The sequence below is a fragment of the Macrobrachium nipponense genome, chromosome 44 (assembly GCF_015104395.2).
Source record: "Macrobrachium nipponense isolate FS-2020 chromosome 44, ASM1510439v2, whole genome shotgun sequence".
NCBI lineage: Eukaryota > Metazoa > Arthropoda > Malacostraca > Decapoda > Palaemonidae > Macrobrachium > Macrobrachium nipponense.
In genome coordinates this window covers 21,737,658-21,764,887 of record NC_087221.1, presented here as the reverse complement: position 1 = coordinate 21,764,887, position 27,230 = coordinate 21,737,658, and the positions used below count along the sequence as shown (strand labels likewise).

Below are 27,230 nucleotides of genomic sequence, written 5' to 3'. Positions count from 1 at the left end.
GCGCGGAGGAATACACAACTGGGCCGAAAGACACAGCTGTGTCGGGCGCGGCCATATTGTGTGTGTAGCCTCATTCTGTGTCGTGGGAGAGTATCTTCGTTTTATATCGTGTAACATCGGCCTCCCAAGCGGCTCTACACCATGACGGAAAGGGAGGATAACGTCTACCGGGCCAAACTGGCCGAACAGGCAGAGAGATATGACGGTAAGAGTTGCAGATGAAGGGGATTTTTGTTTAGGATTGTGAGTGAGTTTTGCGCCGATCCAAGAGACCCAACCTCGGCTTCGTTGACAGCCGACGACGCTGTTTGGGCCGAAAGTGATGGTTCCTTCGACTCTTTCTATTCCTCCTAGGGCCTTTTTCTGTTTGTTATTGACCCACTTAAATGAAGGATCTGGCTTGGGCTGACCTGGGAAGCGTCATATGTATCCTAAAATTGTCCTGACACGATGGGCGGGGTGGGTGTAGGCGGTTTGGCCGCCCACAGTTTTTTGACATTTGTGACCGCGTGAGAGAGAGAGGGAGAGAGACTGGGGTGGCCGATTATCGATCATTTTGGTTATGCCCCTCTTTTCCACCACCAAGAGCAGAAATTGCCATGGGCAACGTCCTGTTGCCGTGATGACGTTCTGCCGAAAAAATTATAAAAAAAATTTCATGGGAAAAATGCAGGGTCCAAATCTCAAGGGCTTGTCCCAACGGCCGGTATTCAAAAGACCAACTCACAATGGCGGTTTACTTTTTTTTATAGTTTTTATTTTTTATTTTACTCTAGACTTCAGCAAATCGCCTATCCAGTCAGGTTTAAGGTCTGAAAAAACACCCTGTTAGATCTAGGTCCAAGGGACTTTCTCTTCGCGGAAGATTCGCCAAATGGCTGCTTTAAAACCTCAGCATGTGCTCGGAAATCCTTTGTGGGGGCATTGTGTTCCTCTCAAGGGCCTCTTGAGCTATTCTAGGGCCAGGCGTGTCGCTGCTTTTTGATGAGGGAGGTAAAACTGCGAATAGGACCCCAAGAGGTTGACCCGTCCTATATTTCGGTTTTGATATAGCTTAGACTACACCTGTATTTAGGGAAGCTGCCATAATGCTTTTATGTTTAAGGAAGCTGCCATAATGCTTTTAACAGTTGGTTGGTCGTAGATCAATGCCAAAGCTTAATAGCTCTTATTTAATCCCTATGAAACTAAGTTAGGCTCCAGGAATAAATATGGTTAGGCACATGGATCTGCATTCTTCATTTTTGTTGTTTGAAAGGAAGGTATTCCAATGAACTTTGGCTACTGTAACCTTTGGTTATTTTATATTTGACTGAGCTTAAAATTGTAACCAGCTTCATCACACTTAAGATTCAATCTCAAACCATTTTGCCATTTAAGACTTAGTCTAGGTTTACCCTCTTTCTCTCAAGTTAGGTTATAGGCAATGCAGTAAGCATGAATTTTTCTGTCTTTTCAATGTTACCAATTACAAAAGAATTAAGTATTTTATCTCAAATCTGCTTTTGTCGTTATAACTTGAAGTAAAATTAGCAAAACTGTGGCACTCAGAGTAGGTAAACCCTCTGGCTATGGCTTTTTAGTGCAGTATTGTACATTTCCAAAATATGTAGCGTAGGATGCATTAAATGATCTGCCATTAATTTGCTCTCTTAGGATAAGAGAGGGCAGGATTGATTTCCTAATGGCCAAGGGTAAGTTATGTAGCACCCAATAAAATTGAGGTAGACAGAGCTCTAAACATATGTAAAAACTATTAATGTAAACAATAAAAAAGCATATGAAAAATAGTTAATTTGTACTGACAACTTTATTGTTTTATGCAAAGCTGTGGAATAGTAGAGTAAAATACCAAATGGCCAGCCTCTACCATAGCGTGACCACCTTCCCAAAAAAGTACTTTAACACGTCCTGTAACCCAGGATAGACACTAGTAAAGAGCCAGCGTCCGTCGAAGCAACACCTCGAGACCGCTATTTTCCTCTCAGTTTTTTCTCCCAACTCACACATTAAGTCCATAATTCCCAATTTTCGGGAAGGTGGTTGCGCTATGGTAGAGGCCGGCCATTCGGTATTTTACCCTATTGGTTAAAAGATGTGGGTTACTGTTCAAGTAGACTTGCACATGCAAAAGAACATTTCTCCCAAAGGCATAAAATCTTTCTTGCCATAGTTTCCTAATATACAGGGTAAAAAACCGCATGGTACAGGGGTGGACCATGTACGATCAATGTGTACAACCCCAAGAAAAGTACATTATAGTGCGTCCTGACACCGGAGTAGGGGTCTTTAGCTCCGTTCCTCACCAACAAGAAGTCGCGTCTGATGCCCATCTCCGATGTCAGGACGCGTTATAATGTACTTTTTTTGGGGTTGTACACATTGATCGTACATGGTCCACCCCTGTACCATGTGGTTTTTTACCCTAAACTGTATACATAGGCTACAAAGTATCACTTGTGTAAGATGCTCTTAATTTTAAATTTGTTCAGTTGACTAGATAGGAAAAATTTGGTAATGAAACATTGGAGGGTGGTTTTTGAGGTTTATGATGTATCCTAAACTAGTTCGTTATTTTTACATTCACTTTTATAGCTCATTTTGAAAGATCCTAGATATAGATGGTAACTCGTAAAATTTTTGCTAGGCCCTTGTGGCATTTCCCACCAGAAGGAAAAATATTCCGAATGCTCTTTCAGGCCGTCACCTTCAGGTGTGGAGTTTCCTTACCTTAACTTTTAAACTATTGTTTTTCACAGGAGATAATCCAGCTGTTCCTATTTTGTTGAGGCAAGCTGTAGTCCTGTAAGTGTCCCAAGCTTGTTAGCTGTGCCATAATAGAATCTCTAGAGAAGCTAGATTCACTTGACATCGTCTGTGGAAAGAAGCTCAATTCACTTGACTTGGTATTAATTTGAAATTGTTTTTCAATAACCGACATGTGCTCACACTTGACTTGAGCAGCCACCAAGCTGAAGATCGCATATTTTGTTGGGTACACTCAATGTAATGGCCAATGTGCATGAGTTCGGATCTCAGGCATTCCACTGAGGGGTCAGAGATGTGTATTTCTGGTGATAGAAGTTCACTCTCGATGTGGTTCGGAAGTCACGTAAAGCCTTTGGTCCTGTTGCTGAATACCACAGGTTCCATTTAACGTAAAAACACCACACAAACAAAAGCATGAGCATCTTCTGCACTAAACTGGGGTTTGAGAGTGGAAGACAATGAGTTCATCATGGCTATACATTGTGCTATTATACTTATATTGGATATATATCATTTTATGTGAATGTAATGCACAGTTGGCTGTGGTTCAACTGAACAGTTGTCCTGAGTTGGTGGTAACCTACCTGAATACCAGGGAGTTGAGCTGTTAGTACAGTAAATATATGTCATACTGCTATTTCCATTGATTATTGTTACGTTATAATGATGATTCATTGTTAATCAACATTGTAATAGTCTATTAGTATATTTTCATATTAAGTTTTCTGTATATCAGTATAGGAGATGCTTGTTTAGCAATAGTACCTGAGGCTACAGTCAGTGCCAGGGATACCATGTTCAAGAATTTGACAAAGCTGGTTTTGTTGTCAATCACTAGCCCAAAACCTTGCCTTCAAACTAGTGTGTTGGCTGTTGTTAGTGAAATAGGTTACCTTAAAGTTGCAACATTATTAAAGCAGTATCATTTTAACCACATACAAAAATTTATTTCATTTTGTGGAAGTGAAATTCTCACCATTTTGTCTTCAGTTCAAAACCAGTGCCAGTGTACTTGGGTTAAACAAAATTTTGGAAACTTAACTGTGCCATAAACTGTTGTGGCAAATGCATCAAATTGCCACTGCTAATTATATGCAGTATAAACTACAAAATTAATCAAAATTACGTCAAGGATTTTCTTGAAACAACATTGCTTAACATTTCCTTCTTGAATTTCACCATTGCAAATGGCTTTGTTGGAAATGTTTTGTGCCATGTAAGTTATTTTGATTTGACAGGTTTCTATGAGAATCATGAAGGTTTACATTTAGAAGCTGTGCAGTACTTCCTTAAAATGTAGCAAAATAATTATAAGCTTTATATTTCTGATGTCATTTTGGGTTGACTAGTATAGCAGATTGCTATCTTTTGCTTGTATGTAGTGACTTGTGAATTACAGTATGAATTACTTTCCATTACAGTCAACCCCAACCTATTATTGGTTCCAGATTCGCAGGCTCGCCTGTTTGGTGATGTTTCTCTGGAACATATATGTAGTATACACATTGTTCATGGAAATAAACCTATTCCTGTTATTTTTCACAAATCTTACTAATTGCTGTATAGTTAACCAACTGCATCAAGGTTTGAGTTGGCCAGGTTTGGGTTACATTCAATTACCCATACTTTGCATTAGACATAGCCTTCAATCATTAAAAATATAAACTTAATTTTCTTTTTTCTTTTGTTTTTTAAGTTACTACATATTTTAAAAGCAGATTTTTAACTGAATTCTTGATAGAATTTTAAAAGGTAGAATGTATGTACTACTTTGGTACTACATCAGGAACTATTCAAGCCCATATTATGGGAAAATACATGCTATATATACATACATTATTCCAGGCACAAATGATGAAATCCTGGTAAACATCCACACCTCCCAAATACTGTACTGTCACAAAGCAGTAAAAGACACTATTGCAATAGTGGTAACCTATTGTTTATTAGATTTATGACAGGAGGTAGAAAGTCATAACTTTTTTCCCAGGGTAATTACAAATTTCAATTTGATTTTTGGCTAGTGTTCTTTGTGCCTCGTAAATCAATGAATAACAGCAGTACCTTGCATGTACTACTGAGATTACTCACTCAAGTCTTTGCTTATGGATTTATTTTCATTTAGTTCCAAAAGTATATTAATGTAAAAACTATGTTAGGAAAAGTGGGGATTATTGTGAGATTTTTTACCAGGATTATACAGTTAGTGGCCAGTTGTATTTGCTGTGGTGTGTGTGTGTAGTATTGCTTTGTCAATCTTCAGCCTTATTAAAAGTTAACGTATATTAATCACTGCCGAACCGCTGTTTTGAAAAACAAACTAACATCAGCTAAAGTCTGGTGCTCTTTTTTTTTTATCATTTGTTTGTGGTACACAGCCCAGAGCACTTTTTATCAAAAGATAAATGGCATAACATTAAGAACATGTAAGGCTGAATTTTTTAATTCAAGGAATATGTATATTACACTTAATTATTTTTTATATGCAGTAGTGCGGTGCAGCTTATTTTGTATTGTCTCAAGGTTTTTTTACTCCAGTAGTTCAGTACAATGTTTTTTATTATTACTGATTAAACATTATGATTTTTTCCAACAGAGATGGTCGAGGCCATGAAGATGGTTGCATCTATGGATGTTGAACTCACTGTTGAGGAGCGAAACCTTTTATCAGTCGCTTACAAAAATGTCATTGGTGCCAGACGTGCATCTTGGAGGATCATCTCTTCCATAGAACAGAAAGAAGAAAACAAAGGTGGTGAAGAGAAATTGGAAATGATTCGAACATACAGGACACAGGTTAGTTTTACCAAGAGTTGGTAACCACACCACCTCCTCCTTTACAAATTTCAGAAACAAGAACGTTTTAGTTTTTAAGGTATTGGACTTAGGACCATGTTGCATTTTGTAGTGTTTTTCTAGCCGCACTGGCTTGAGGGACCAAGGGAAGTGAACTGCTCCTTAAAAAGTTTCAAACAGCAGAGTAAGTTGAAGGTAATCATAATTGGTGTGAAGATCTTTTAAATGTCAGATTCTATGAACTTACTGGTAATGTAGCAGAGAGAGAGAGAGAGAAAGCGCTACATTTTTCAGAATAATAACTGGTTGCTTGAACACTACGGCCATAAGCAACTGAACGAAAACATTTTTTCTACCAAAACTGAACTAAATCTGTTTTGCTTGCATTTCAGCAATCGTACGATAGAAAAAAAAAAAAAAAAAAAAAAGCTTAGTTATGCTACAAATGATGGTAATTAAATAGAACAGAACTTATACCTTTATTTGTTATGTAGAAAAATATTGGTAAGGAAATATGGTATATGTACTGCTAAATTTGAGCAGTAGTTGTAGCTGAATGTGAGAAAAATGCTCACACTGCTAATGACTATAAATTATCATGCATCAGAAACAGGAATGTTACTCTACTGCAAATAATAGTGGAGGAAATGGAAAATACTGGCCATTAAAGAACACATTTTACTGTTGTTTTCACGTTGACAAAAGATAAATATGTAAGTCTTGTGTTGTTTGGGATAGGCTGAAAATAGCAAATGGATTTTTTTTTTTTTTTTTTCTGCAAAACATGCTCCCAACCCCATATATTACATAAAAGAAAAAATCTAGTTCACAACAAGATGTATTATTAGTCATATTTCAATTGCAAAGTATTTCATATAACAGAAAATAACCTTGTCCCACATAAATAGTTTCTAGAGATCGATTTACACTAAATAGAAGCAAGAAAACCGCTTTGAATTGAGTTAAATAGGACAAAATAAACCTGCTTCTGCCCTCGGCTAATTTTTCCAAAGCAAAACATTGATAATTTTGTTCATATTTTATATTATAGTAATATGAGTTTATATACAGTACTATTGGATCCAGTGAAGTAAAGCATAACTTTTTTTTTTAAGGGCTAAGGTATCTTATTCGTTATGCTTGTATTTTATGAGTGTTTCTTTGGGCTTAGGCTAAGTACCGATAACCAGACAATGGCGCCATCTATTAACAAAAAAAAAAAACTAAATCTAGTTTACAACAAGATATATTTCAGTCATATTTCAACTAAAAAGCACTTCATATAACTAAAAATAACCTTGTCCCATATAAATAGTTTCTAGAAAATAATTTACACTGAATAGAATTACGGAAATCGCTCTGAATTGAGTTACGTACGGTGAAATAGTCTTACCTCTGCCCTCAGCTGATTTTTCCAAACCAAATCATGATCGGTTTATCTGTATTTTATAATACAATAGTGATACAAGACTATGTACAGTATTATTGGATACAGCGAAGTGAAGGATAACTTTTTAAAAGAGCAAAGGAAAAGACATATTTGTCATATTGGTATTTTATGAGTCAGTCTTGGCATTTAACCTAAGCCAATGATAACCAGAACCAGGCAATGGTGCTATAAGCCCTATAGAGGGTAAAACCCAGTTATGAATATATTGAAGAATCGCCATAAAACCAAAGTGCCGGTAATCGGGGGCTACAGTATACACACAAACACATACGTGATATTGTCTCTTGGGAAAATTCTCTGGTTGGGTATATGTAGATGAATTTTTGCCTTACACTTACTATATATGAAAACATAATTTTCTCTTATGCAATAATAAATATCCACAGTTTGTTCTCCATATGCTTTGTAGTTTAAAATAGCCTACACTATACCGTGTTTTATTTTATAGACTTTTTCATATCCATCATTTTCTTCTAGTGTCATCGTCTTAGATTGCGCCAGCCTTGTGCTGGCATAGGCTCTTGGTTTCAGTCAACCTGTAATCTTCTATCTGAATTCAACCTCTACTTGCCCCAAGAGAAGCTTAGCTGGGAAGTCAATCCTTTAAGAAAGCTGGGAACAGCTCAAAAAAAAAAAAAAAAAAAATGGTGCTACATTTACAAAATACATACAACATTGTTTACATCTTTACCCAATCTTAAAATATTATACTATAATGGGGAAGACTAATTTGATTGTGTGTCTGGAAGCTGTTTATTAGTTTTTTACTAAACGGTGTAGCATGGTGAAAAAATTCATATGTGCATTTTAAGTAAAAAGAATATTCATGTGTGCATTTTAACAATTTTCTACTTCATAGTTAGGTTGAAATAGTTCATCACATTTTGCTAAACTTTAATCTAAAATTTTGCTGATAGGTGGAAAAGGAGCTGAAGGACATCTGTTCTGACATCCTTGGGTTGTTAGACAAGCACCTTATACCAACAGCATCAGCTGGAGAAAGCAGAGTATTCTTTTACAAGATGAAAGGTGATTACCACAGGTGAGTAAATAGTTGAAGCTGCCTGCAGTCATGCTAAATTCATGTTTTTTAGTTGTGGTGAGTAAATCCTACAAAACAGTTTGGACAGGCATATGTCCTCTTAATTTGGTGTGTATGTGTGGGTTTTTTAATGTCATCTCGTGTTTTTCTTGTGTGTGTAAGTAGTAATGAGTGTGAAGTCCTTGCTGTTAGACTCATTCAAGGACAAGGGTAAGCATTGATTTTATCATAGTATGTATGTACTCATTTTTGTGAAAAGCGATATAGCACTTTTTAATTTAGTGTTTAGTCCTTCATTGCATTGATCACATTTAACAGTAAGGTAGACTTAAGCAGCTACTTGGTAACCTGTTGTATCCTTACAGTCAATTATGTTGTAAAATTTTGTGATCTACCGGAGTACAGTACTCTTTTTGGTGACTTTGGTAACCCCATTACTCCTTTAGTGGAGCAGACCTTGCTGCATTTGGAATGCAGAATATGTGACTTATGAGGTGAACACTTACAGGATGTTCTACTTCAAAGTAGGATAGAGTCCATGTTTCGTCATGGCACTCTATGGTGTATCTGTGTATCTTTTTTTTTATATATATATATATACATGTGACACACTGGGTTTTTGGTCACGTGATAAATGATCTGAGTTACATATAAGTGAACTTGTATCCTCTATTAGCTTTAGCTTGCTAATATGTGTAGTTCATTGTATCTGTTGTTTGCTGGCTTTCTGCGGCCGCTGTGAGTTATGCAGATTTTATGCCCTCCATTCTCATTAGAATTGACATGATATTGAGTGTTGGTATGTGCCTGTAGTAGTACAGTATATTCATTTAAAGATGGGCATTAGTTATTGACAGTCTTCAGCGTGTATGTTGCATGCATTCAAATAAACACTTGGATTGACATTACAGTAAAATTTTGATTTACATTGCTTATGTAACTTACAGTAAAATTTTGATTGCTTATGTAACTTGCATTAATAGTAAAGTGTGTACCTTGTTTTTAACATTGAATTGCATGCTCCTAAAACAGTGCCTAGAGTTAGATAGGTAGATTTGGTAACTGACTCTGTACAAGTGTAATGAGTTGTTAGAGTACTAGATTTATTCTACCATCCACTAGATGTTCTGGTGTCAAGTACATACATCACTTATGGCAGAGTTGTTTGCCTTGGTTTTGTTAAATTGTGTTATATTGTAATGCATGAAGCATTGTCCTTTGTTGATTGAATAAGGTTATGGCTCGGCTGAATTTCAGCAAAGAGCGTATGTCAACCCTAAGACATGTTCCTTTAGGAAATGTGTTAAAAAAAAAAAAAAAAAAAAATTCAAACCTTTTCAGTTGAACCTTATTTTTCTCTTATGTATTGAATAAGATTTATGTTATTTGTAAGAGCACTCTTCAGACCAGAACCATGGGAGCTGTTGTAGCAATGGACTTATTGCTGATAATAATTGTAATAGTCTGACGGTTCATAAATTTTGATGGTCAAACATAAGTGTCCTGTAATCCAGTCTGTAAGGATTTGACATTTAAAGGTAGGGAAGAAATTCTTACAGGTATAGGTTACAGCTTATTGTTTCTAGTTCATCACAAGTCTTAAATGACTTGAAACTTAGGAAGCAGATACCTAACTTTTCTATATGTGGGCCAAGAACTAATCGCGATCACTATTTACAGTAGTTTATGGGAGGACTGTAATACTGTACAAGTTGCAGTTTTGTCCCCTCCCCCTAGCCTCATGTTTTTTTTTTTTTTTTTCCGTTGTGATTTTACTGGTATGTTTTCATTTGCTTTCACTGAGCACCAGTCATATGCAGTTTTGAGTGGGCAATTATTTTTGCTTTTTAAGGAGTTGAGAGCACTGCTGGTTATGCCCTAGATAGCTTGGTTTAATAAGCATTAGTAAGTTGAAATTCCTTAATGAAACTGAAAGTGGTTTTTATATTGCATGTACATAAACAGTAATTTGGTTTTCAATTTTACCATGAATTCTTTTCTTAGGAGATAGCTTTCTTGAAATTACAAAGTTGGTATTTAAGTAGTTCTAGTAGAATACTTCTTTTAATTCAGAATCTTTGCTCCTATATTGTACTTGCATCTTATCCCTGTGTCCTGCTTTTCAAATAATTTTTTGTTGCTGATTTGATTGAGTCAAGGGAACAGGGTTTGCGTTTTGATTGAATGTCGAATACAGTGGTACCTCATTTGTCGAACATTCCCATATAAGGAGGAGAATGTTAAAATATTACTGTATGTAGGTAAAAACAATAATTGTTCACACAAAAATAAAAGAATTTCATAAATAATTTCATAAATTTAACAATGATAAAATATAGGAATTAAATGCAATACAGTAACAATAAAAAAGGTCTTAATTGAGCCAGTATTTTGTGTGCTGAGTGAGACTGTATTGTTGAATGATAACTGTAACTAACAAAATGAATGAAAGAATTAAGCTTTTCACAATGAAATTTAGCTTAAATGATGAACAACCTCGTACATTTTTGTGGTGACACACATGTAAGTTGTGATGGAGGGAGTGTATTTTGTTGAGGAATAATGAATGAATAATTTAAAGTTATCAGGCATTGTGATGTTGTTGAAGAGAGAAGGGGTCGCTGTGGGTTTAGTTCTTATCATTATGATAGTATGTCAGTTATAAATGTGATTTTGCAAAGAACTATTAGAAAAAAAAATGTATAAATCCAATAAAGCTACTGCATCTCCGTTCTCTATAAATCTACATGCAGGGTCCCCCCATGTTCAGGGGGATAGTTACCAGATCTTGCAAATAGTTGAAACCCCCTATAAAAAGTCTTAAAACTGCCTATTTTGTTAGGTAAAACTTAAAAAAAAAAATTCCACTAAAAATGTTTCTACCTGGTTTCTTTTAAGTCTTATCACAAAAAGTTCATTTTATGAGGAAATTGATAAAAAACCGGAATCTTTGGTAATGTCTCATAGAAAAATACCATGAATAGGCAAAATTTCCTTAAATAGGGGGCGTTATGTTCCAGAGTGAAAGCTGTGAATTGTTTGGGGGGGGGGTTGTTCACACTAAATAATTTGCAGGAAATTTGGTCAGAATTTGTTACTAATTTTATTTATATGTTTTGGTCAGAATTTGTTACTAATTTTTATTTATATGTTTTGATATTGTGTGATCTGTAATTATTATTTTACATAATATAATGAATTCATTTATTAGAAAAATCATAATGAATTCATTTATTAGAAAAATCATGTATTACTTAAAATTTCTTATTGTCTTTTTTTTTAACCCTATTACGCCGACTGGACATATTTTACGTCGACATTTTTTGTCTCCCATGTGCCAACTCAACGTATTTTACGTCTACTTACAAAAGTTTTTTTAAAAATTCGCGGAAAAATACTTCTAGGCCTACCAGCCTAAAACTTTTGAATCACGCGCCTTGGGGGATGCTGGGAATTCACGGATCAAGGTGTTTTTTTGTTTACAATCGATACGCAGGTGCGCAAGCGCAAATTTCTTTCTTGCCGCACTGAAAAGTATCTGTGACACATCTCGGAAATTATTTTGTCACTTTGACATAATTTTTGTACCATTGTAAATTAGCCGTTACATGAAGTATTATATATGAAAATGTGCGCATTTTTATGTAGACTACAACAAAAAAATACTCATTGTAGCTTTTATCAGCTTTAAGATATTTTCATATAAATAACGATAATTGCCAAAATTTCAACCTTCGGTCAACTTTGACTCTGCCGAAATGGTAAAAAAACGCAATTGTAAGCTAAAACGCTTATATTCTAGTAATATTCAATCATTTACCTTAATTTTGCAACTAATTGGAAGTCTCTAGCACAATATTTCGATTTATGGTGAATTTATGAAAAAACTTTTTCCTTACGTCACGTGCGGTAACTCTTCCGAAAACAATCATACATGCAATTGTGGTAATGTTTGCACCATTTTAAAATTAGCCGTTATATAAAGTTTTATATATGGAAATGTGCGCAATTTCATGCACAATACAACTAAAAACAACCCATGGTTGTAGCTTTTATCAGTTTTGAGATATTTTCATATAAATAACGATAATTGCCAAAATTTCAACCTTTGGTCAACTTTGACTCTACCGAAATGGTCGAAAAACGCAATTGTAAGCTAAAACGCTTATATTCTAGTAATATTCAAGCATTTACCTTCATTTTGCAACAAATTGGAAGTCTCTAGCACAATATTTCGATTTATGGTGAATTTATGAAAAAAATAAAATTTTCTTTACGTCCCCGCGGTAACTTCCGAAAAAAATCATACGTGCGATTGTGGTAATGTTTGCACCATTTTAAATTAGCCGTTACATAAAGTTTATATATGAAAATGTACGCAATTTCATGTAGAATACAACAAAAAATAATTGAAGGTTGTAGCTTTTCTCATTTTTGAAATATATGCATATAAATCACGATAAATAGAAAAAAACCACGTTCGGTCAACTTTGACTTTACCGAAATGGTCAAAAAACGCAATTGTAAGCTAAAACTCCTACAGTCTAGTAATATTCAGTCATTTATCTTCATCTTGAAACAAATTCGAAGTCTCTAGCAAAATATTTAGATTTATGGTTAATTAAAAAAAAAAAAAAAAAAAAAAAAAAAACTTTCCTTCCTCAGCGCGCGGATTCTCCGCCACAAATCTCTGAAATACGTACGTCCCATTCTCAGAATATTTGCTCCGTTTCATATTAGGCATTTCATAGAGTTTTATATATGAAAATATGCTCAATTTCATGTAGAATAAAACTAAAAATATTTGAAGGTTGTAGCTTTTCTTATTTCCGAAATAATTGCATATAAAAAATATATATATAAAAAAAATCGACATTCGGTCAACTTTAACTCGTCAGATATGGTCGAAAACTGCAATTGTAAGCTAATACTCTTACAGTATAGTAATATTCAATCATTTGTCTTCATTTTGAAAGAAATTGGAAGTCTCTAGGACAATATTTAGATTTATGGTGAATTTTTGAAAAAAATATTTGTTTACGTCCGCGCGTTACAAATTCATGCATTATTTTGTGATAATATTTTTTCTGTGTTGCTTTTATCGTTTTACAATGTGTTAAATACCAAAATGATCGCAATTTAGTGTACATTACAATGAAAAAAAAGTAACTTGTTACCTTTAACCATTTTGCAGACAGCGGATTTGAATACAATTATATATGAAATTTCGTTTTTGCTCTATCATATATCGCATTATTTATATATGATAATGATAATTTTTTTCATTTTTGATGGTTGCTTACTAAACTTCAGGCAATGATAAAAAAAGGAGCCAAAAATGAACTCTTAATCTTGAAAACTAAGCGCGCTGTGATTTTTTGAAAAAAATATTTTTTCCGCTTCCGCGCTCACTCCGAAACCCCTCCGGCACACGGGAGACAATTTTTTTTTTTACCGCTCCGGCGTAAGAGGGTTAAAAGAGGCCCCAAAATTGGGTGTCAGTAGTCATTTTCAACTTCTCATGGAAGGCAGGGGGATTGTTTTAGAATTATTTTTCTTACACCATGTGCATTTGTATATCCTCTTTCCATTGGTGAGATTTTTTTTATTTCTTCGAACTCAAAGTTTACCCTGTTTAATTGATATCAACCTTTGCTTACTGAACACAAAATTTTTTGAAAATTTTACTTCGTATATTACACTCTTAATTTAATTTTTGGAAATAATTTGAAAGGGGGACTTTTTTGGGTTGGCTGGAACAAATTACAGAAGACTCTCCCATATTTGCAGGGATGTGTACCAGACAATGATACGAAAATATATTAATTCATTAATATTTCTGTGAAAAATACCGCAAATTTTCTGTGAATTGTGAGTCTGCAAATAGTGGGAGTCGACTGTATTCTGATTCCCTTTCTTTCTTGTGGGGGGGTTTGTTTCATGTTTCGAACAAATCACCTTTCAACCAGCCTTCTGGAACAGAGTAAGTTCGAGATCTGAGGTACTACTGTATTGCGCACAGTATTGGTGCAGTCTTTGAAAATGGTAATAATGTAAAGGTACTGCCTAAGGTTTGCCTTTGATGGGACACTGAAAATGGTTATAAAGGTATCTTGCATCACCCCATTGCTGTGTTGTCTTTAGTTTACTTCTGATTTGTTGCTCTTTATCTGTCTGTGCTAAGTGTACAGCTTCTTTAGTATGCCTTAGTACAGTTTTGAACTTGAAACAAAACCTTTGGGAAGTGCTATGAGTTTTAGAGTATTGAAATGAAAACCTGAAGAGTATTGATAATAAAGACACTGGGAGTTCCTACCTTCACTACAATTGTCTTATAGTGAACCTGCAGAGGTGTGGATTTTTTTTTAAGCCAGGCATACGGGATTCAAAACCTGTGGGCTGTTTGAACTAACTAAATTTATTTGATTCTTAAGTAAATTTTTGTGCACCTTTTTACCTTTTTTCCCCTTGATTTTTAAATGTAATTCTTGCAAACAAAGATGTTTACTCTAACCTTTCATTTGGTGGTAATATCCCATGTAGTTCTTGATATAGCTGTAAGCACATTTTTGTACTGTATGGAGGGTATTTCTTCAATTTTTTTTAGATGTGCTCTTGTACATTTTAAGTTGAAGTAAATTTTCAAGTTTTTAAAGCTTTATGTATGATGGTATTTTGAGATTGTTTTTCATGGTATGCTTTTGTGATTGGTGGTTGATTTTTATGTATCGTCCCTGGCCAAGAATTTTGTGGAATTGTGTTTCTTTATTGCTTTGCCAGTTTTCTTTGTAGTATTTTACATCTTCATTGTTCATGCACTCCTAGCTTTTAACATTGCTATGGTGTACTGCACTCTTTGTTTTGCCTGTGCCTCTTCTTTTTTCCATTTTATTTTTTATTTTTTATTTCCAGAAGTACAGTATTACAGTTAGAATTGTATTTGGCTTACTAATATTGAAAGGAAATCAGAGACATAAATTCCGCACCGAGGAGTGTGGTACGTACAGTACAATCTCTAAGTAGTCCCAACGTCTCTGCCTACAGGTATCTTGCTGAGTCTGCCACTGGCAACGACAAGAAGAATGAAGAGGGGTAAATATTGTTTCTACGGTAGTCCTCATTTCCTTCAACCCCCTCCCCTCCCCCCCTTCCCTTCTGCCCCTCCTTTAGAGAGCTTTTATTTGTTTTCTTTCCCAACGTACAGTTTGTAGAATCACTTTTTAGGTGTTGTACTGTTAAGCCAAGTCACTGGTTACCAAGATTTCTATTAGTTGTATAGTTTATTATCAGACTTCACGAAGTAGATGTATTTGCGGTTACCTCTTTTGTCCTTCCTTGCCCTGGGTATGAAATAATTATGATGGGTCATTTTCAAGTCCATTGTATATAGGCATACATAGAGGGATTCTCAACTGGTTTGGTATTTGGTTACCTGTTTTACAGTGATCTCTTGTGTTTAGGATTAATAACATTGCTTGACTACGAAGCAATAATTCCAAATCCATGTATGTGATATGTGAACAGTAAATTTGTCAAAGGGTATTGGGGTCCATACAGATACTGCACTACAAAAATGGAGAGGGTAAGGTATTTTTCTACTTTTTTCCATAGTTATTATATATTTGGTCTTTTTCTTCTTAGTGTATTTACATTTTTCTTCATTTTTATACTGGAACTGTGAAAAGTTGAGTAATGGTGAAGTCGTTCAGATTGTAGTTTCCCACAGTTTGTATCTGCTGCATGTTAAGCATACTCACGAAAGTGCATGATTATGGTTGTTGATATCTGTCACAGTGAATTGAATATTTTTGCTGAAAGGCCTATTTTTTTACATTTTGGCATGATGGGTGAAAGTAGGGTTTTGTTTGTTGGACTTTTAATTATTACTTAACCTTTGCATTTAATTTTAGAAGTGTGTCGGTGGTTTCTTGTTAAGATTAAAATATGGAATGAATATTTTACCGGTGCATACAGTTAGCCTTTTGAGTGCACATGTTGATGATAATATCCTGAATCATTTGTATAATAATAGTGTACGAGGCAACTATTTATTTTGATGTTTGAAAGTGGAGTCAACAGGAAATTTTTTTAAGCAGCTGTCGATTTGCCTGATACAATGACCATCTGAGGCTCAAAATTTATGAAGGATTTTTGCAATAACTTGGCAGCCTCATCTTTATGACGTGCTGATTTTCCTTCCACTGTTTGTCAAAAAAGAGAAGTAAAATCCAAAACTTGAATATAGTTACTAGATAGTTTGGATTTAATAAGCATCAAGTTTATTCTAGAAATATTTGTTCAACCAATTTGTAAGTGTCCATTCCAAAAATGTACTGAAGTGGGATAAATGTTGAAGCATGTTGGTTCTGTATATAATATAGCCATTTAAGGTCACTGACCAGATGAAATATTATATTTTCTGTCAGTGATTCATTGCCTCGGAATTCCTTCATGATCAATAAATGGCATGTATTATTATTGAGTAATTGTACAAATAACATTAAATGATAGATTGTGGTGTCCATTCCAAAACTACTCCACATCAGGTAATATTCTGTATTCGAATTAGTCTCATTCATGTGACCCATTGTTATTGGATGAATAACTAAATGAAGCCAAATGCCAAACAATATTTATAAGATTCATTGATTGACCAGCTTTGAACCAACAACATATGTCATTTATTGGAAAGAAATATTTTAAAGAAATTCAGTTTCTTCAAAGTTTTCAGCTTATCCAATTAGTGCAGTTTTTAAGGAGTCAAAATGTTAAATAAGATCTTAAAGCTCATCAGGAACAACCATTTATGCCATTCCTGTGAGTTAGGAACGTAAACTTAGGAACTTTATAAATCTTATAAGATTAATTATAATGATTATGCAATACAAAAGATTGATTAATAATAATTATGCTTGATGAAGGAAATGAACTTGATAACTAAAATTTGAACAGTTTGAGCTTGCTTGTAGATTGTGGTGCTCAATTGCTGAATAGCCATGATGACCCAGTCGGAGAATGCAGAACAAATGTTATATTTAGCATGGATGGCTCTGTTCACAACCAACAATGAATATGTTGGTTTTTTTTACAGTATTTGTCATTGTCTATCTATCCACTTCTTCGATTTTTAAACTTACTTTTAAAAATATTGTAAAGTATGATGCAGTGTTGAACACAATTCCCATTTCCTGTCAGAAAAGCAATAGGCTTATGCATATGTGAAACAATTGAAGTTTTAATCTAGTTAACTTATATTTCATGTAAACCCATCTGTCAGACATCAGTGCCTAACTCCCATCCCTTCATATATCACTGATTTTGCATGTAGCCTGCACAAACTATGATGAGGGTAGATAGTATCTACCGATTGATCCATGGGGTGCATGTATCAAAAGTTGCTCATTTTGTCTGAAGACAAAAATTGTTTATACATTAAGACTGCACATTTGAGCACAATTTTATTGATGGGTCTATTTTAGAGTTGCACATTGTATAAAGAATTTACAAACTGTCAGAGTAAGATTTTTTCCATGATGCTATTGGAATTTTTTTTTTTCTTATAATGGTTTGGGGATTTATTTGTTTTGTTTTGCCCCTGTGGCTTGCAGTTGCATTGGTTTAACTCCTTTATGATATTTATGGTGGTCTGTGCACATGCTAAAATATTAAAGCTCATTGAGAGTTTTAATGATACTACAGCACAATTGTTGGAATTCATTTGACAGTGCAACAGGTCTTGATTAAGTGCTAAGCATTCATGCAAGAACAACTGTGTTCAGCACAAAAAATTTGCTTATATATAAATGTGTGTGGTTTTTTGTAGTTGCTATTAGTGCAGCTGCATTAGATTGGTAGTGCATATTTGTGGAAAATTGTATGGTTCCCTCTTTTACATGAAAAAAATTGAGTAATATAAAAGAAAATCCCTTTCTAAGAAATGTTTCCTTGTTAATGAAAAATTAGGTTTTTGTTAAAGTAAAAGTAGGCATTAGCTTTTTGTGCTAAGATGTGGGCCAAACTGAAAAAGTTACCACAAAATTTTTCAGCACTTCTGCAGTAAGTGGTGTATATCTGTAAACTGTATGTCACATTAGTCCGCATTATGTCCTGAAGTATAGGTGAAGGTAAGTTCTTTTGATATTAATAGAACTAGGTTCTTGGTTTGAATATAAATAGGTGGTCTTGTTTTATATGTTCTTTGAGGCATGAAGTGTTTCACATTCTTTTGTGTGCATTTACTGGCGTGCGTAAGTGTGTACGTTTTAAAACATTTCATTAGACTGCCTGGTTATCTTTGTTGTTTCATACATTTACTATTAGCACTAGGGTAGATGACACAGTTCCATGGAAGATTCCATGCATGAAGGAGAATAGAAAAATGGGGTCTTGTCTTAAAAGATATGGTTTCACCAAGTCATTTTAAGTTCAGTATTTGTTGGCCTTGCCTTGCTATAGATATAATGCTTGGACTAAGCTAGTAAATTGTTCAGAAAGGAAATAGTACCTAGCAAAGGCAAAATCAGGATAGAAAACAGCAAGTGATGCTGCATTCGTCCTTGGGTAAAAGTAGAAAATATTCAAAATTCTTTCACTTCAGAAGTTCCCTTTGCTGCATCAACTGGTACCTCCAGTTCTTTTCAAGTATTTGAGCAGGGAAAAGAAATTCTATCACAGAACTACAGTGAATGTTTTTTACTTGGAAATATTTTTCATCAGATACACTGATGTAAGCAATTCTGTTGTGTTCATTGTAATTTTGAAAGATATTTTGATGCTGCAATCTTAGATGTAGAACATTAACATTGTTTTAACTTGGAGTTAGCTGATACTTTTCATTTGTATAATCTTACAAATTTACCAGTTAGTGTTTGAGCACTTAATGTGTTAATTTAAATGTAAGAGTTGTCTGATTCTTAACCTCCTTAGTTGAAATTGAGATTCTTAAGAGGTGACCAGTTACTTTGGTGGGGAGGGGGGGAGACATTAAGGGTTGAAACTTCATATATAAATACTACATACTAGTGTTTTTATAACATTGTGTTAACTATTTTTGTGCAGCAGCCTCAATATTTAATCAATATAAGTGAATTTGTTTTGTGTGAATACTGTAGTTCAAAAATGTCTAGGTGCTGCAAAAAATTTTCCGTGTTCAGGTAAATGCAATAAATTGTAGCCAACGTCATTAAAAAAGCCAGAATGACGTAATAAGGTATTCAGATACATTGCATTTATATTCATCTTTTTATATTTGGAAATATCTGAATGTGACCATTCCATTGCGTGAGCTATTTCAACAGAATGCCAAAGTTTCAAGAAAATAGAACGCATATTGGGTTTTCTATGACTATTTGAAGGTGTAAAAATCACTAGAGATATTCGTACTTGAATAGGGCTTGGCATAGAGCAAGTCGGAGCCATATTCTACCCTTTTCTCTTTCTGGAAGCATCTGAAGTCTCAATTACCGAGTAGATGCCTGTATGTATACTTTACCTACAATCGTCATCATCATAATCTGTTGCCAAAAATGCTGGTTCCGTATGTGATCACTTATTTTGACTGGGTAAAATGAGCATTATGGTCGAGTGAATAGGGACAGTTTTTGCTGCGCAGTTGGCTGGCTGCTCCTTACACCCTCACAGCCCACAAACTGATGTGGTGTTCCATGTTTCATAATTGGTTTTAAGAAAATCCCAAGGTAGCTAGTCACTCCTTAACGTGCGTAGTTTAAATCCTTTAATAGCAAGGACACCTATGGATTTCAAATTTAAAATGATTAGTAGTAGTCTTTGGGAAAGTGTTTTAAGCTCTTGATAAGTTGACCCAAATGCCTCAACATCATTCAACTTGAGTTGATGTTCTGCTGCTGTTTTATTAATTTGTCTATGGTTTGGTTTAGTATACTAGGAGCTGAGAATGGTCAGGACTGATTGTTGTTTTGAGAGATCGTTTGTTGGTATATGTTCATAAGGGGTAATTATTATTAAATAAAATATCTGAAAGGTATTTCTTGTAATGAGATTGAAGGTGTTAGTCAAGGTTTTTTTTAAATATATATACATGCACAAGTTAGCCCACCTTGTTACCCCCAGAGGTTTTTCTTTAGGGAAAAAAATTCTGCATTAGTAACCTTAACCTTGTGAACTGCATGAGCATGCCTGGCATAGACAGACATGAACTTGTGCCACTGTAATGCCAACTAGTTCCTAGAGTTCTGAAAGGGAACTGTAATTAATTATAATTTAGGTCCCAGAAATTCCGTATTCCATCCCTTTCTAAATTAAAAAAAAAATTGTCCCAACATGAAATTGAAGAGGAAATTAGCTAATAGTTTAAATTTTACCTTTTAGTAAGATTTTATTGTGTAGTGTTTTATTTCCTTTTAATTTTTTTCCAATTCTGGTGTGAATTAGCAGTCAGGATTTTAATGTAGAAGCATATCGTAATGTTTACTAGTTTGATGAGTCTCTTGGGATGAGCATACCAGTCTCTCTCTCTCTCTCTCTCTCTCTCTCTCTCTCTCTCTCTCTCTCTCTCTCTCTCTCTCTCTCTCTCTCTCTCTCTCTCTGTGTGTGTAGTTGGATATTGGGTTCCTACCACACATATGCACTTGATATTGTTTTGCACTTTGTAGTTTTGGATACCTTCCTTAAGTATTGGAGAAAGGAAATGTAGCAGTGAAAAATGCTTGATACTTGGAAATCGTTTCAGAGGGTAAAACGTTTTGTCATATGCCTTCCATCAATAAGTAAGGATCTTTTTGGTACATATTTTCTTACCCATATACTAAATAGTATGGCAAAGTAATTTCAGTTCAAGATTGAGCTGTTTTTATCATTGAACTTTTGCTATTTTGTTGTGGGGGGGGGTGTGTGGGAGGGATAGTGTCTTTTTATTCCAGTTATTTTCTCACACATTAAGAACTGCGTGTTAGAGAAGGAAATTGTTTTGAAAACATCACTGGGGTGTTTTGATTGGTTAGCAACCAAGGAAAACTAAGATTGATTTTGGGATGTTTTAAGATGATAAAGATGTGTTAGAACTTCAAGCTGCTTCCAAGTTGTCACCTGATATTTCCAGGGACAAGAGTAAGCAAAAGTAGATGATATGTCTTAATTGCCCTATTCTCTCCACAGGTATCTTGCCGAGTTTGCCACTGCAAATGACAGGAAAGCAGCAGCTGAAAATTCTCTTGTTGCTTACAAAGCTGCTAGTGACATTGCAATGACAGAACTGCCTCCTACGCATCCTATTCGGTATGTACTCTCTTGTAGCATCCTCAGACTTAGTTGTTTGCAAACATTCCACTAGTCTACTATTTATTTATTTATTTTTTTTATTTTTTTATTCATTCATTCGTATCACATTTGTCAAACCGGTTTTGTAGTATACTGTTGTATGCGTAAGTGTCAAGTTGAATAAGAGGCTAGCATAAAGATTACAACCTTTAAATATATCAAATAAGTATGACGAGGTCCTGAACTAATTTATCTTTGCAAGGTAATTGAAAAGAAGGAAGCAAAGGAAAGGTTTTTGTTTATGAATTTGATGGAAGTTTTGACAAATTTTAATTGACAATATTGTATTGGATCAATATACAGGCAGAAATAAATAAAAGGACCATACATGCTTTTAGAATTTTATACATAGGAAAAATACAAATTACTTTTATGTTGATCTAGAGCAGTTTTGAAAGTGGTAGAAAAATTAATGTCATCAATGTAGAAACGTATGAAAAAGGGAAACGAAGAGACAATAACTATAATGAATGTGTCGTGAGTTTGTGATGGGATATCTGGCAACTAAATCCATATTTGTATTTACACTTTTGCTAAAGTCATGACCTTGGCTTAGTCATTTCATGAGATTAATGAGGGGAAGAGAATGTTTTGTGCAGTATTACTCGGAAAACTGAACTTTTGTTTTTAATGTAATGTTGTTATTTATTAATTTTTTTATTTTTTTATTTCTCTTTTTTTCGACAGGCTTGGTTTGGCGCTGAACTTCTCGGTGTTCTATTATGAAATTCTGAATAGTCCAGAGCGGGCATGTCGTCTTGCCAAGGCAGCTTTTGACGATGCGATTGCAGAGCTAGATACTTTATCAGAAGAAAGCTACAAAGATTCAACGTTGATAATGCAGCTCTTGCGGGATAACTTAACGTTATGGACTTCAGATATGCAGGGTGAAGGTAGGTGCCAATGGTAACATTTGCTTTGTGCTTGAACATAACCAAAAAATTTTTAATGCTACATTGTATATGTTTGATCAGTCAGCATTAGTTGCTGAAATGTGCATTGCATTTTCAACATTGACCATTGTTATATTTCTGAAATTGAACATGTTTTGAAACAAACTTTGAATCTCAGTGAAGTAATCTCTACTTGAGGTCAGGAATATCTAGCTGAAATATTTCATTTTAAAATGTTCTTCAGCAGGAGAAGGTGAACAGAAGGAACAGGTTCAGGATGTGGAGGATCAAGATGTGAGCTAATGTGGTAGTGGTTATCTGGTGGTTCTTTCACATCCCGCCACCACCACCACCACCATATTGCTACCGCCACACCACCTCCACCTCCACTACCACCACAACCAACCACCCCCTTCCCACAGTGGAGCTCTTCAATACCAAAGGCTTCTCTCCAGCACTGCCAGAGTTGTCTTTTGCATTATTAAAGACATGATTTGCAAAGGGTAGATAGAGACTGAAGGAGCAAGAGGTAAAATTGTCTGGCGCTCCTTTGAGGCTCATAATCCCTTGTCATTGTTTTCCCTCCTTGTAAAATATTCTAAAGGGAAGGGCAGAATTATTATTTTTTTTTAATTTGTGTATATTCATTAGTTCTAAACTACTTATGCCAGTGGTTGCTGCTGACTAGTGAGGTATATTGCGTGTAAATTTTGAGGCTTTAACCTTTGAAATGTTAAGCAGTTGTATATTTAGATGTATTTGCATCCAGGGTAGAACTTTTAATCCTCAAGTTAAGGCTATGGACTTTTTGAAGAGTCTTTCTCCTCCTCATAATCTGTGCAGGGACTTTGTTATGGACAGAAGCTCCACTGTGAGGATGGGAAAGGATAAGGCACCATCATTCCAATCCTTCGTCTTTAAGTTTCGACATTTTCATCACACGCCTTGTGTTGGAAAAGTTCCATTACATCATTTGTTGTGTATTTATTATTGATATTGGTAAATAATAAGAAATTTGAATAGGTAGGTTTATTCTTTTAATTTTTAAATATAGTTTTCTGTATATTTCTATGTGGTCTTAGATTAAGGCTGCAATTTCTGTTGAACCTTAGTTGGTGTTCGGTGTCCGAAGTTGGCGCATTTTAAGTTCCCCTGCAGCTCAAGATTGATTTTAATACCCTATAGGGTTAACCATAGTTGGGAGTGTGCTTCTCCAACTTGGTCAACCTTTTTCAAAGTTCCTCCTTTTCCTTAAAATCCTGCATTGTCCTTAACCCAATCCTTAACACAAATCATATCCTACTCGTTTCTTTTTACCATTATTCTTCTTTCCAGTCCCAGATTTTGAAGACCTAACATCTTTGAAGCCAGCATTCCCACTCATTATGGGACATTAGATATGTCTTAGAAAGAAATACACTTTTTTGTACCAAGCAATCTTCTCTTTCTGTGTGTGAGTGAGCCTAAGTGCATCCTAGCACTTTCTTTTCTCTGCTTGGGGAAATCAGCACAGTTATGGTGAAACTCTCTTTTTGTCAGTTGTATTGATTAGATCATTTGTATGTCACTGCTTCAGGAGGTTTTACATTGGGTATAGTGTGTGTCTTAGTGGTTATATACATAGGAGAAATATATGTAGATGATTGGAAGCCCCAGTACAGTGTGTATTTGAGGTGTAAGATAAGAAATTTAGTAATACAATAATTTAACAGTACAGTGTTTCTAATGCTGAAAGTTTAATGAAACTACCCCTCTTCAAAAAGGCTGTTTTAATACATCGTAATTAGGTTCGTCTGGATACTAGTGTGCAAGATCAAGAGGTTTGTGGTATTGGCTGTTACATATTAGCAGTCTGTAAGCACATTCATGAGCTCCCATTTAGTGTTTAAATTAATACATGTAGGTTATGATTGTTGACAATACAGTATCTTAAACTTGGGTTTTCCAGCTCTGCATTACATTCCCAATTATCTCCCAAATCCCTCCTCCCTCCCTCCCTCTCCCAAACCCTCATCAGCAGCAGCCTTTTGCCGTATAGTGTTTCCTTAGTAGAGTTTGCTTCAGTACTTGTGCTTTTCCCCAGCTCTGTGTGGTTGAGGTCACAAAGTTTAGACCAAAAAGATGAGAGTATTTATGAATCTGGAAGTAGGCGGCTGTTATACATGATGATGCCTTGCAGTAGGCCAATATCCTTTTTTATTTCATATTACTGTGACCAGCATGTTGCCATTGGATAGGTGGGAATCCAGGAGAGCTGCAACTGGCAAATTTGATGTTAGAAATTATTTTCTTTTCCCCACTCCAGATCTGTGTCCTGTAATGGATACAGGTGGAGTTGCTAACTCACATCATGGTCCTCTGCTTTAATGCAGAGTGAACTCTGTATGAAATGAAAACACAAGCTCTTTATTATCACCTGCCAGTCTCTCATTTTCATACAATATAAGGAATTTCAGTCGGCTTGCAGTTTTTTCTGTCTTAAGTTGATCGCTTGGTGCTGTTGCCTGTGGTTGCAAGATGGTTAACCCTATCATGGCCAGGGGGGTTTTTGAGCAGAAGCTATGCATATGGTGTAATTTTGAAGAGACTTGTTTAGTTTGAGGGGTGGGCATTTATATGGTGCAAATACACTTTTTTCTAAAAGACTTGAGTGAACAAGTGTGCTTAATGTATGTACTGTATAATGAAGCACTTATAATTTTCCCGTTATTTATTGATTCACTTCACTTCACTGTTGTCTTAGGCTGTATAGTAAAAAGTTCCTTTATTGGATGGTAGTTTCATAAAGATGCAAATATACTTCGAGAGTTTTCATCAATAAGACTTATCATGCCAACTTAATTTTCCTCATTGTCCCACATACCAAGGGCTTCTCCCCTTCTCGTTACTTGGAACTGAAGTTTCACGTGATGAGTGGGTGGTGCTTTTCATTCTAATGAATTTGTTCCCACTATCAGTGTGGTAAATGGAGCTGTCTTGCTGCTTCTCTCCACAACATAATCCCAGTAACCCTTCCCTGTTATAAGTTTGTTGTCCCTTTTTCATTTTCCCTTTCCATGCAAACTTCCCTCCCTATCCCATACCACAGTTACCATTCATGCCGGTAATAATTTCTTCTCATTGTGGGTCATCCTAGTTGCTGGTACAGTAGGCTATGCTTAGCCCTTCCTGGCTTCTTCAGTGTCTAGTATTTGTGTCGCAACGAGGAAAAAATGACCAGGTGCAGAACTCCACCAAGCAAGGAGTTGCTTGTTGCGTCACATCTTGTGCTTTGTCATCTGAAAGATCACAACCACCTAATCTTTTTAATGTCAAAACTGGTTGGATGTTTGGTGCCAGGGGTGTGGTCAGTTGCACTCTATAACATCCAGAGAAAAAGCATACACATCAAAAGGTAAAAATACCATAGTAAATACATGCAGCAATAGTTCTTATAATGGAGCTTTGAGGCTTGTTTCACATAGCTTTCATTGAAAGAATCTGATATGTGGTGCCATGTGTAAAACTTCCTTGATATCTATTTGAAGGGTTTCTTGCATGTCTATGAAGTTAGTTACCTTTTGGGAGGGTGTGTGTTAGCAGTGAAGTTCAGTACATCAGGGCACCCTTGGCACCAACTAAGTGCATTATTGTGCAAAAGTACAGTGGATGACTTTCCTTGTGGTCAGTCAATTGCAGCAGCTACTGTGGATGTTCCAATAAGGCTGCTACATTACAGTACTCATATTTTTCACTCATAGGGAACAATCCTTATTGACTCGATGCATCATTTAGGAAGATGCTGCTACTGACCGCAGCAATTTTTTTGTGACATTCCAGTAAGCCTTTTGGTGTTTCACCAAAACAAGCAACCAAGCGATCACGTCTCAGCGTCGAGATTGCTACTCAGCAGTAGCGTATGGCACTTTCTTAACAGTTCTTGGTGCTAGCAGAAAGATTTCCTTCATGGACTCGTTTGGCAATAAAAACAAATGGCAACTGACACAGGTGCAGCATTATATAAATTCACATGCAGGTTATGATGTTAGTAATAAAAAAAATAAAGCTTACTTAGTGTGTAATGTTTTAAGTGTGACTAAGGGTCTGTGGTGGCATACTTACTCTGTACAGCCTTTCAGCTAGGTGTCGCTAAAGCTCAGTTGTGGCTCACTTGTGTTGACTGGGAGACTGCTTCACTTGCGAATGCCGTCTTTCGTGAAAAGGCAGTAGTTGGGCTTGTAAAACAGGACCATGTCTTAGAAGTGCATTACACCAACAACCATAAACAGTAGCTGTCCACAATTGGTATGATGTCTTGTATTTTTTACTGCAATATCAAAGGTTATATAGATGCTGTCCACCAAGAGTTGTGAATCTTGCTAGAATGTGCCCCTCTATGTAAATACTAAATTGTGATAGGCAAAGCACATTGTGTCAATGCACTTGCATGTCAAAGTGTTTGATTAAACCTCATATTCTCTAGAACAGCTTTTATTGAACCCTTTTAGGTTTCAACAGAAATATAGAAAGTGTGAATCTTACGTCTGGCTTAAAGAACTGAAATTCTGGATATGATGAATAGCAATACATACAACAAATTGGGTTTCATATTGTCTGATGTTTGTCATGAGAATATATCCGTTAATTGTAAAACTACTCTAGATGCAAAGCCACTGTGCATGTCGCCTAAACATTTTTAATGAAAAGAGTAAAGTTTAAATGGATTCTTGAATTTTTTTTAAATAAAAACTGCATTGTAACATGGTAAAATGAATAATAACTGAGATAAAGTTACTGAAAAAATAAAAAACAGCAAAGGTTTTGGTATCCAAATATTTTTGGGCCTGGTGTATTCCAATGTAGATAAAATTTCCAATTTTTCATTTTATGAAGTTGCTCATCCAGTGGAGCAAGTTTTTCCAGTGGACTCTGCATTCTTTAAATAATCTGAAAATGGTAATGGACAGAATCAGTAGTCTGTAAACCCCAGGGGGTTCCAAAAAGA

At 35.3% G+C, this 27,230-nt stretch overlaps 1 protein-coding gene across 4 annotated transcripts; it reads left to right on the top strand.

Annotated features, from left to right (window-relative positions):
- Positions 1–26,710, top strand: LOC135204087 (14-3-3 protein epsilon). Of its 4 annotated transcripts, none has more exons than XM_064234086.1 (7): positions 1–205; positions 5,366–5,565; positions 7,933–8,057; positions 15,102–15,149; positions 21,192–21,311; positions 22,041–22,246; positions 22,494–26,710. In XM_064234086.1, exons 1-7 carry the CDS (start codon positions 142–144, stop codon positions 22,547–22,549), a joined length of 819 nt encoding a protein of 272 aa, XP_064090156.1. In that variant the 5' UTR covers positions 1–141; the 3' UTR covers positions 22,550–26,710. The 4 variants fall into 4 exon arrangements, with proteins under 4 accessions (XP_064090156.1, XP_064090155.1, XP_064090158.1 ...); XM_064234085.1 differs by having other exon boundaries at positions 5–205; positions 22,491–26,710; XM_064234088.1 differs by lacking the exon at positions 15,102–15,149 and having other exon boundaries at positions 5–205.
- Positions 26,711–27,230: the final 520 nt, after the last annotated feature.

Bases quoted from the DNA above. Each gene is read 5' to 3' on its own strand.
- LOC135204087 (XM_064234085.1), top strand. From the start codon at position 142: ATGACGGAAAGGGAGGATAACGTCTACCGGGCCAAACTGGCCGAACAG. The intron at 21,312-22,040 runs GTATGTACTCTC...TTTTTTCGACAG, and splicing joins CCTCCTACGCATCCTATTCG to GCTTGGTTTGGCGCTGAACT. The intron at 22,247-22,490 runs GTAGGTGCCAAT...AATGTTCTTCAG, and splicing joins TTCAGATATGCAGGGTGAAG to CAGGAGAAGGTGAACAGAAG.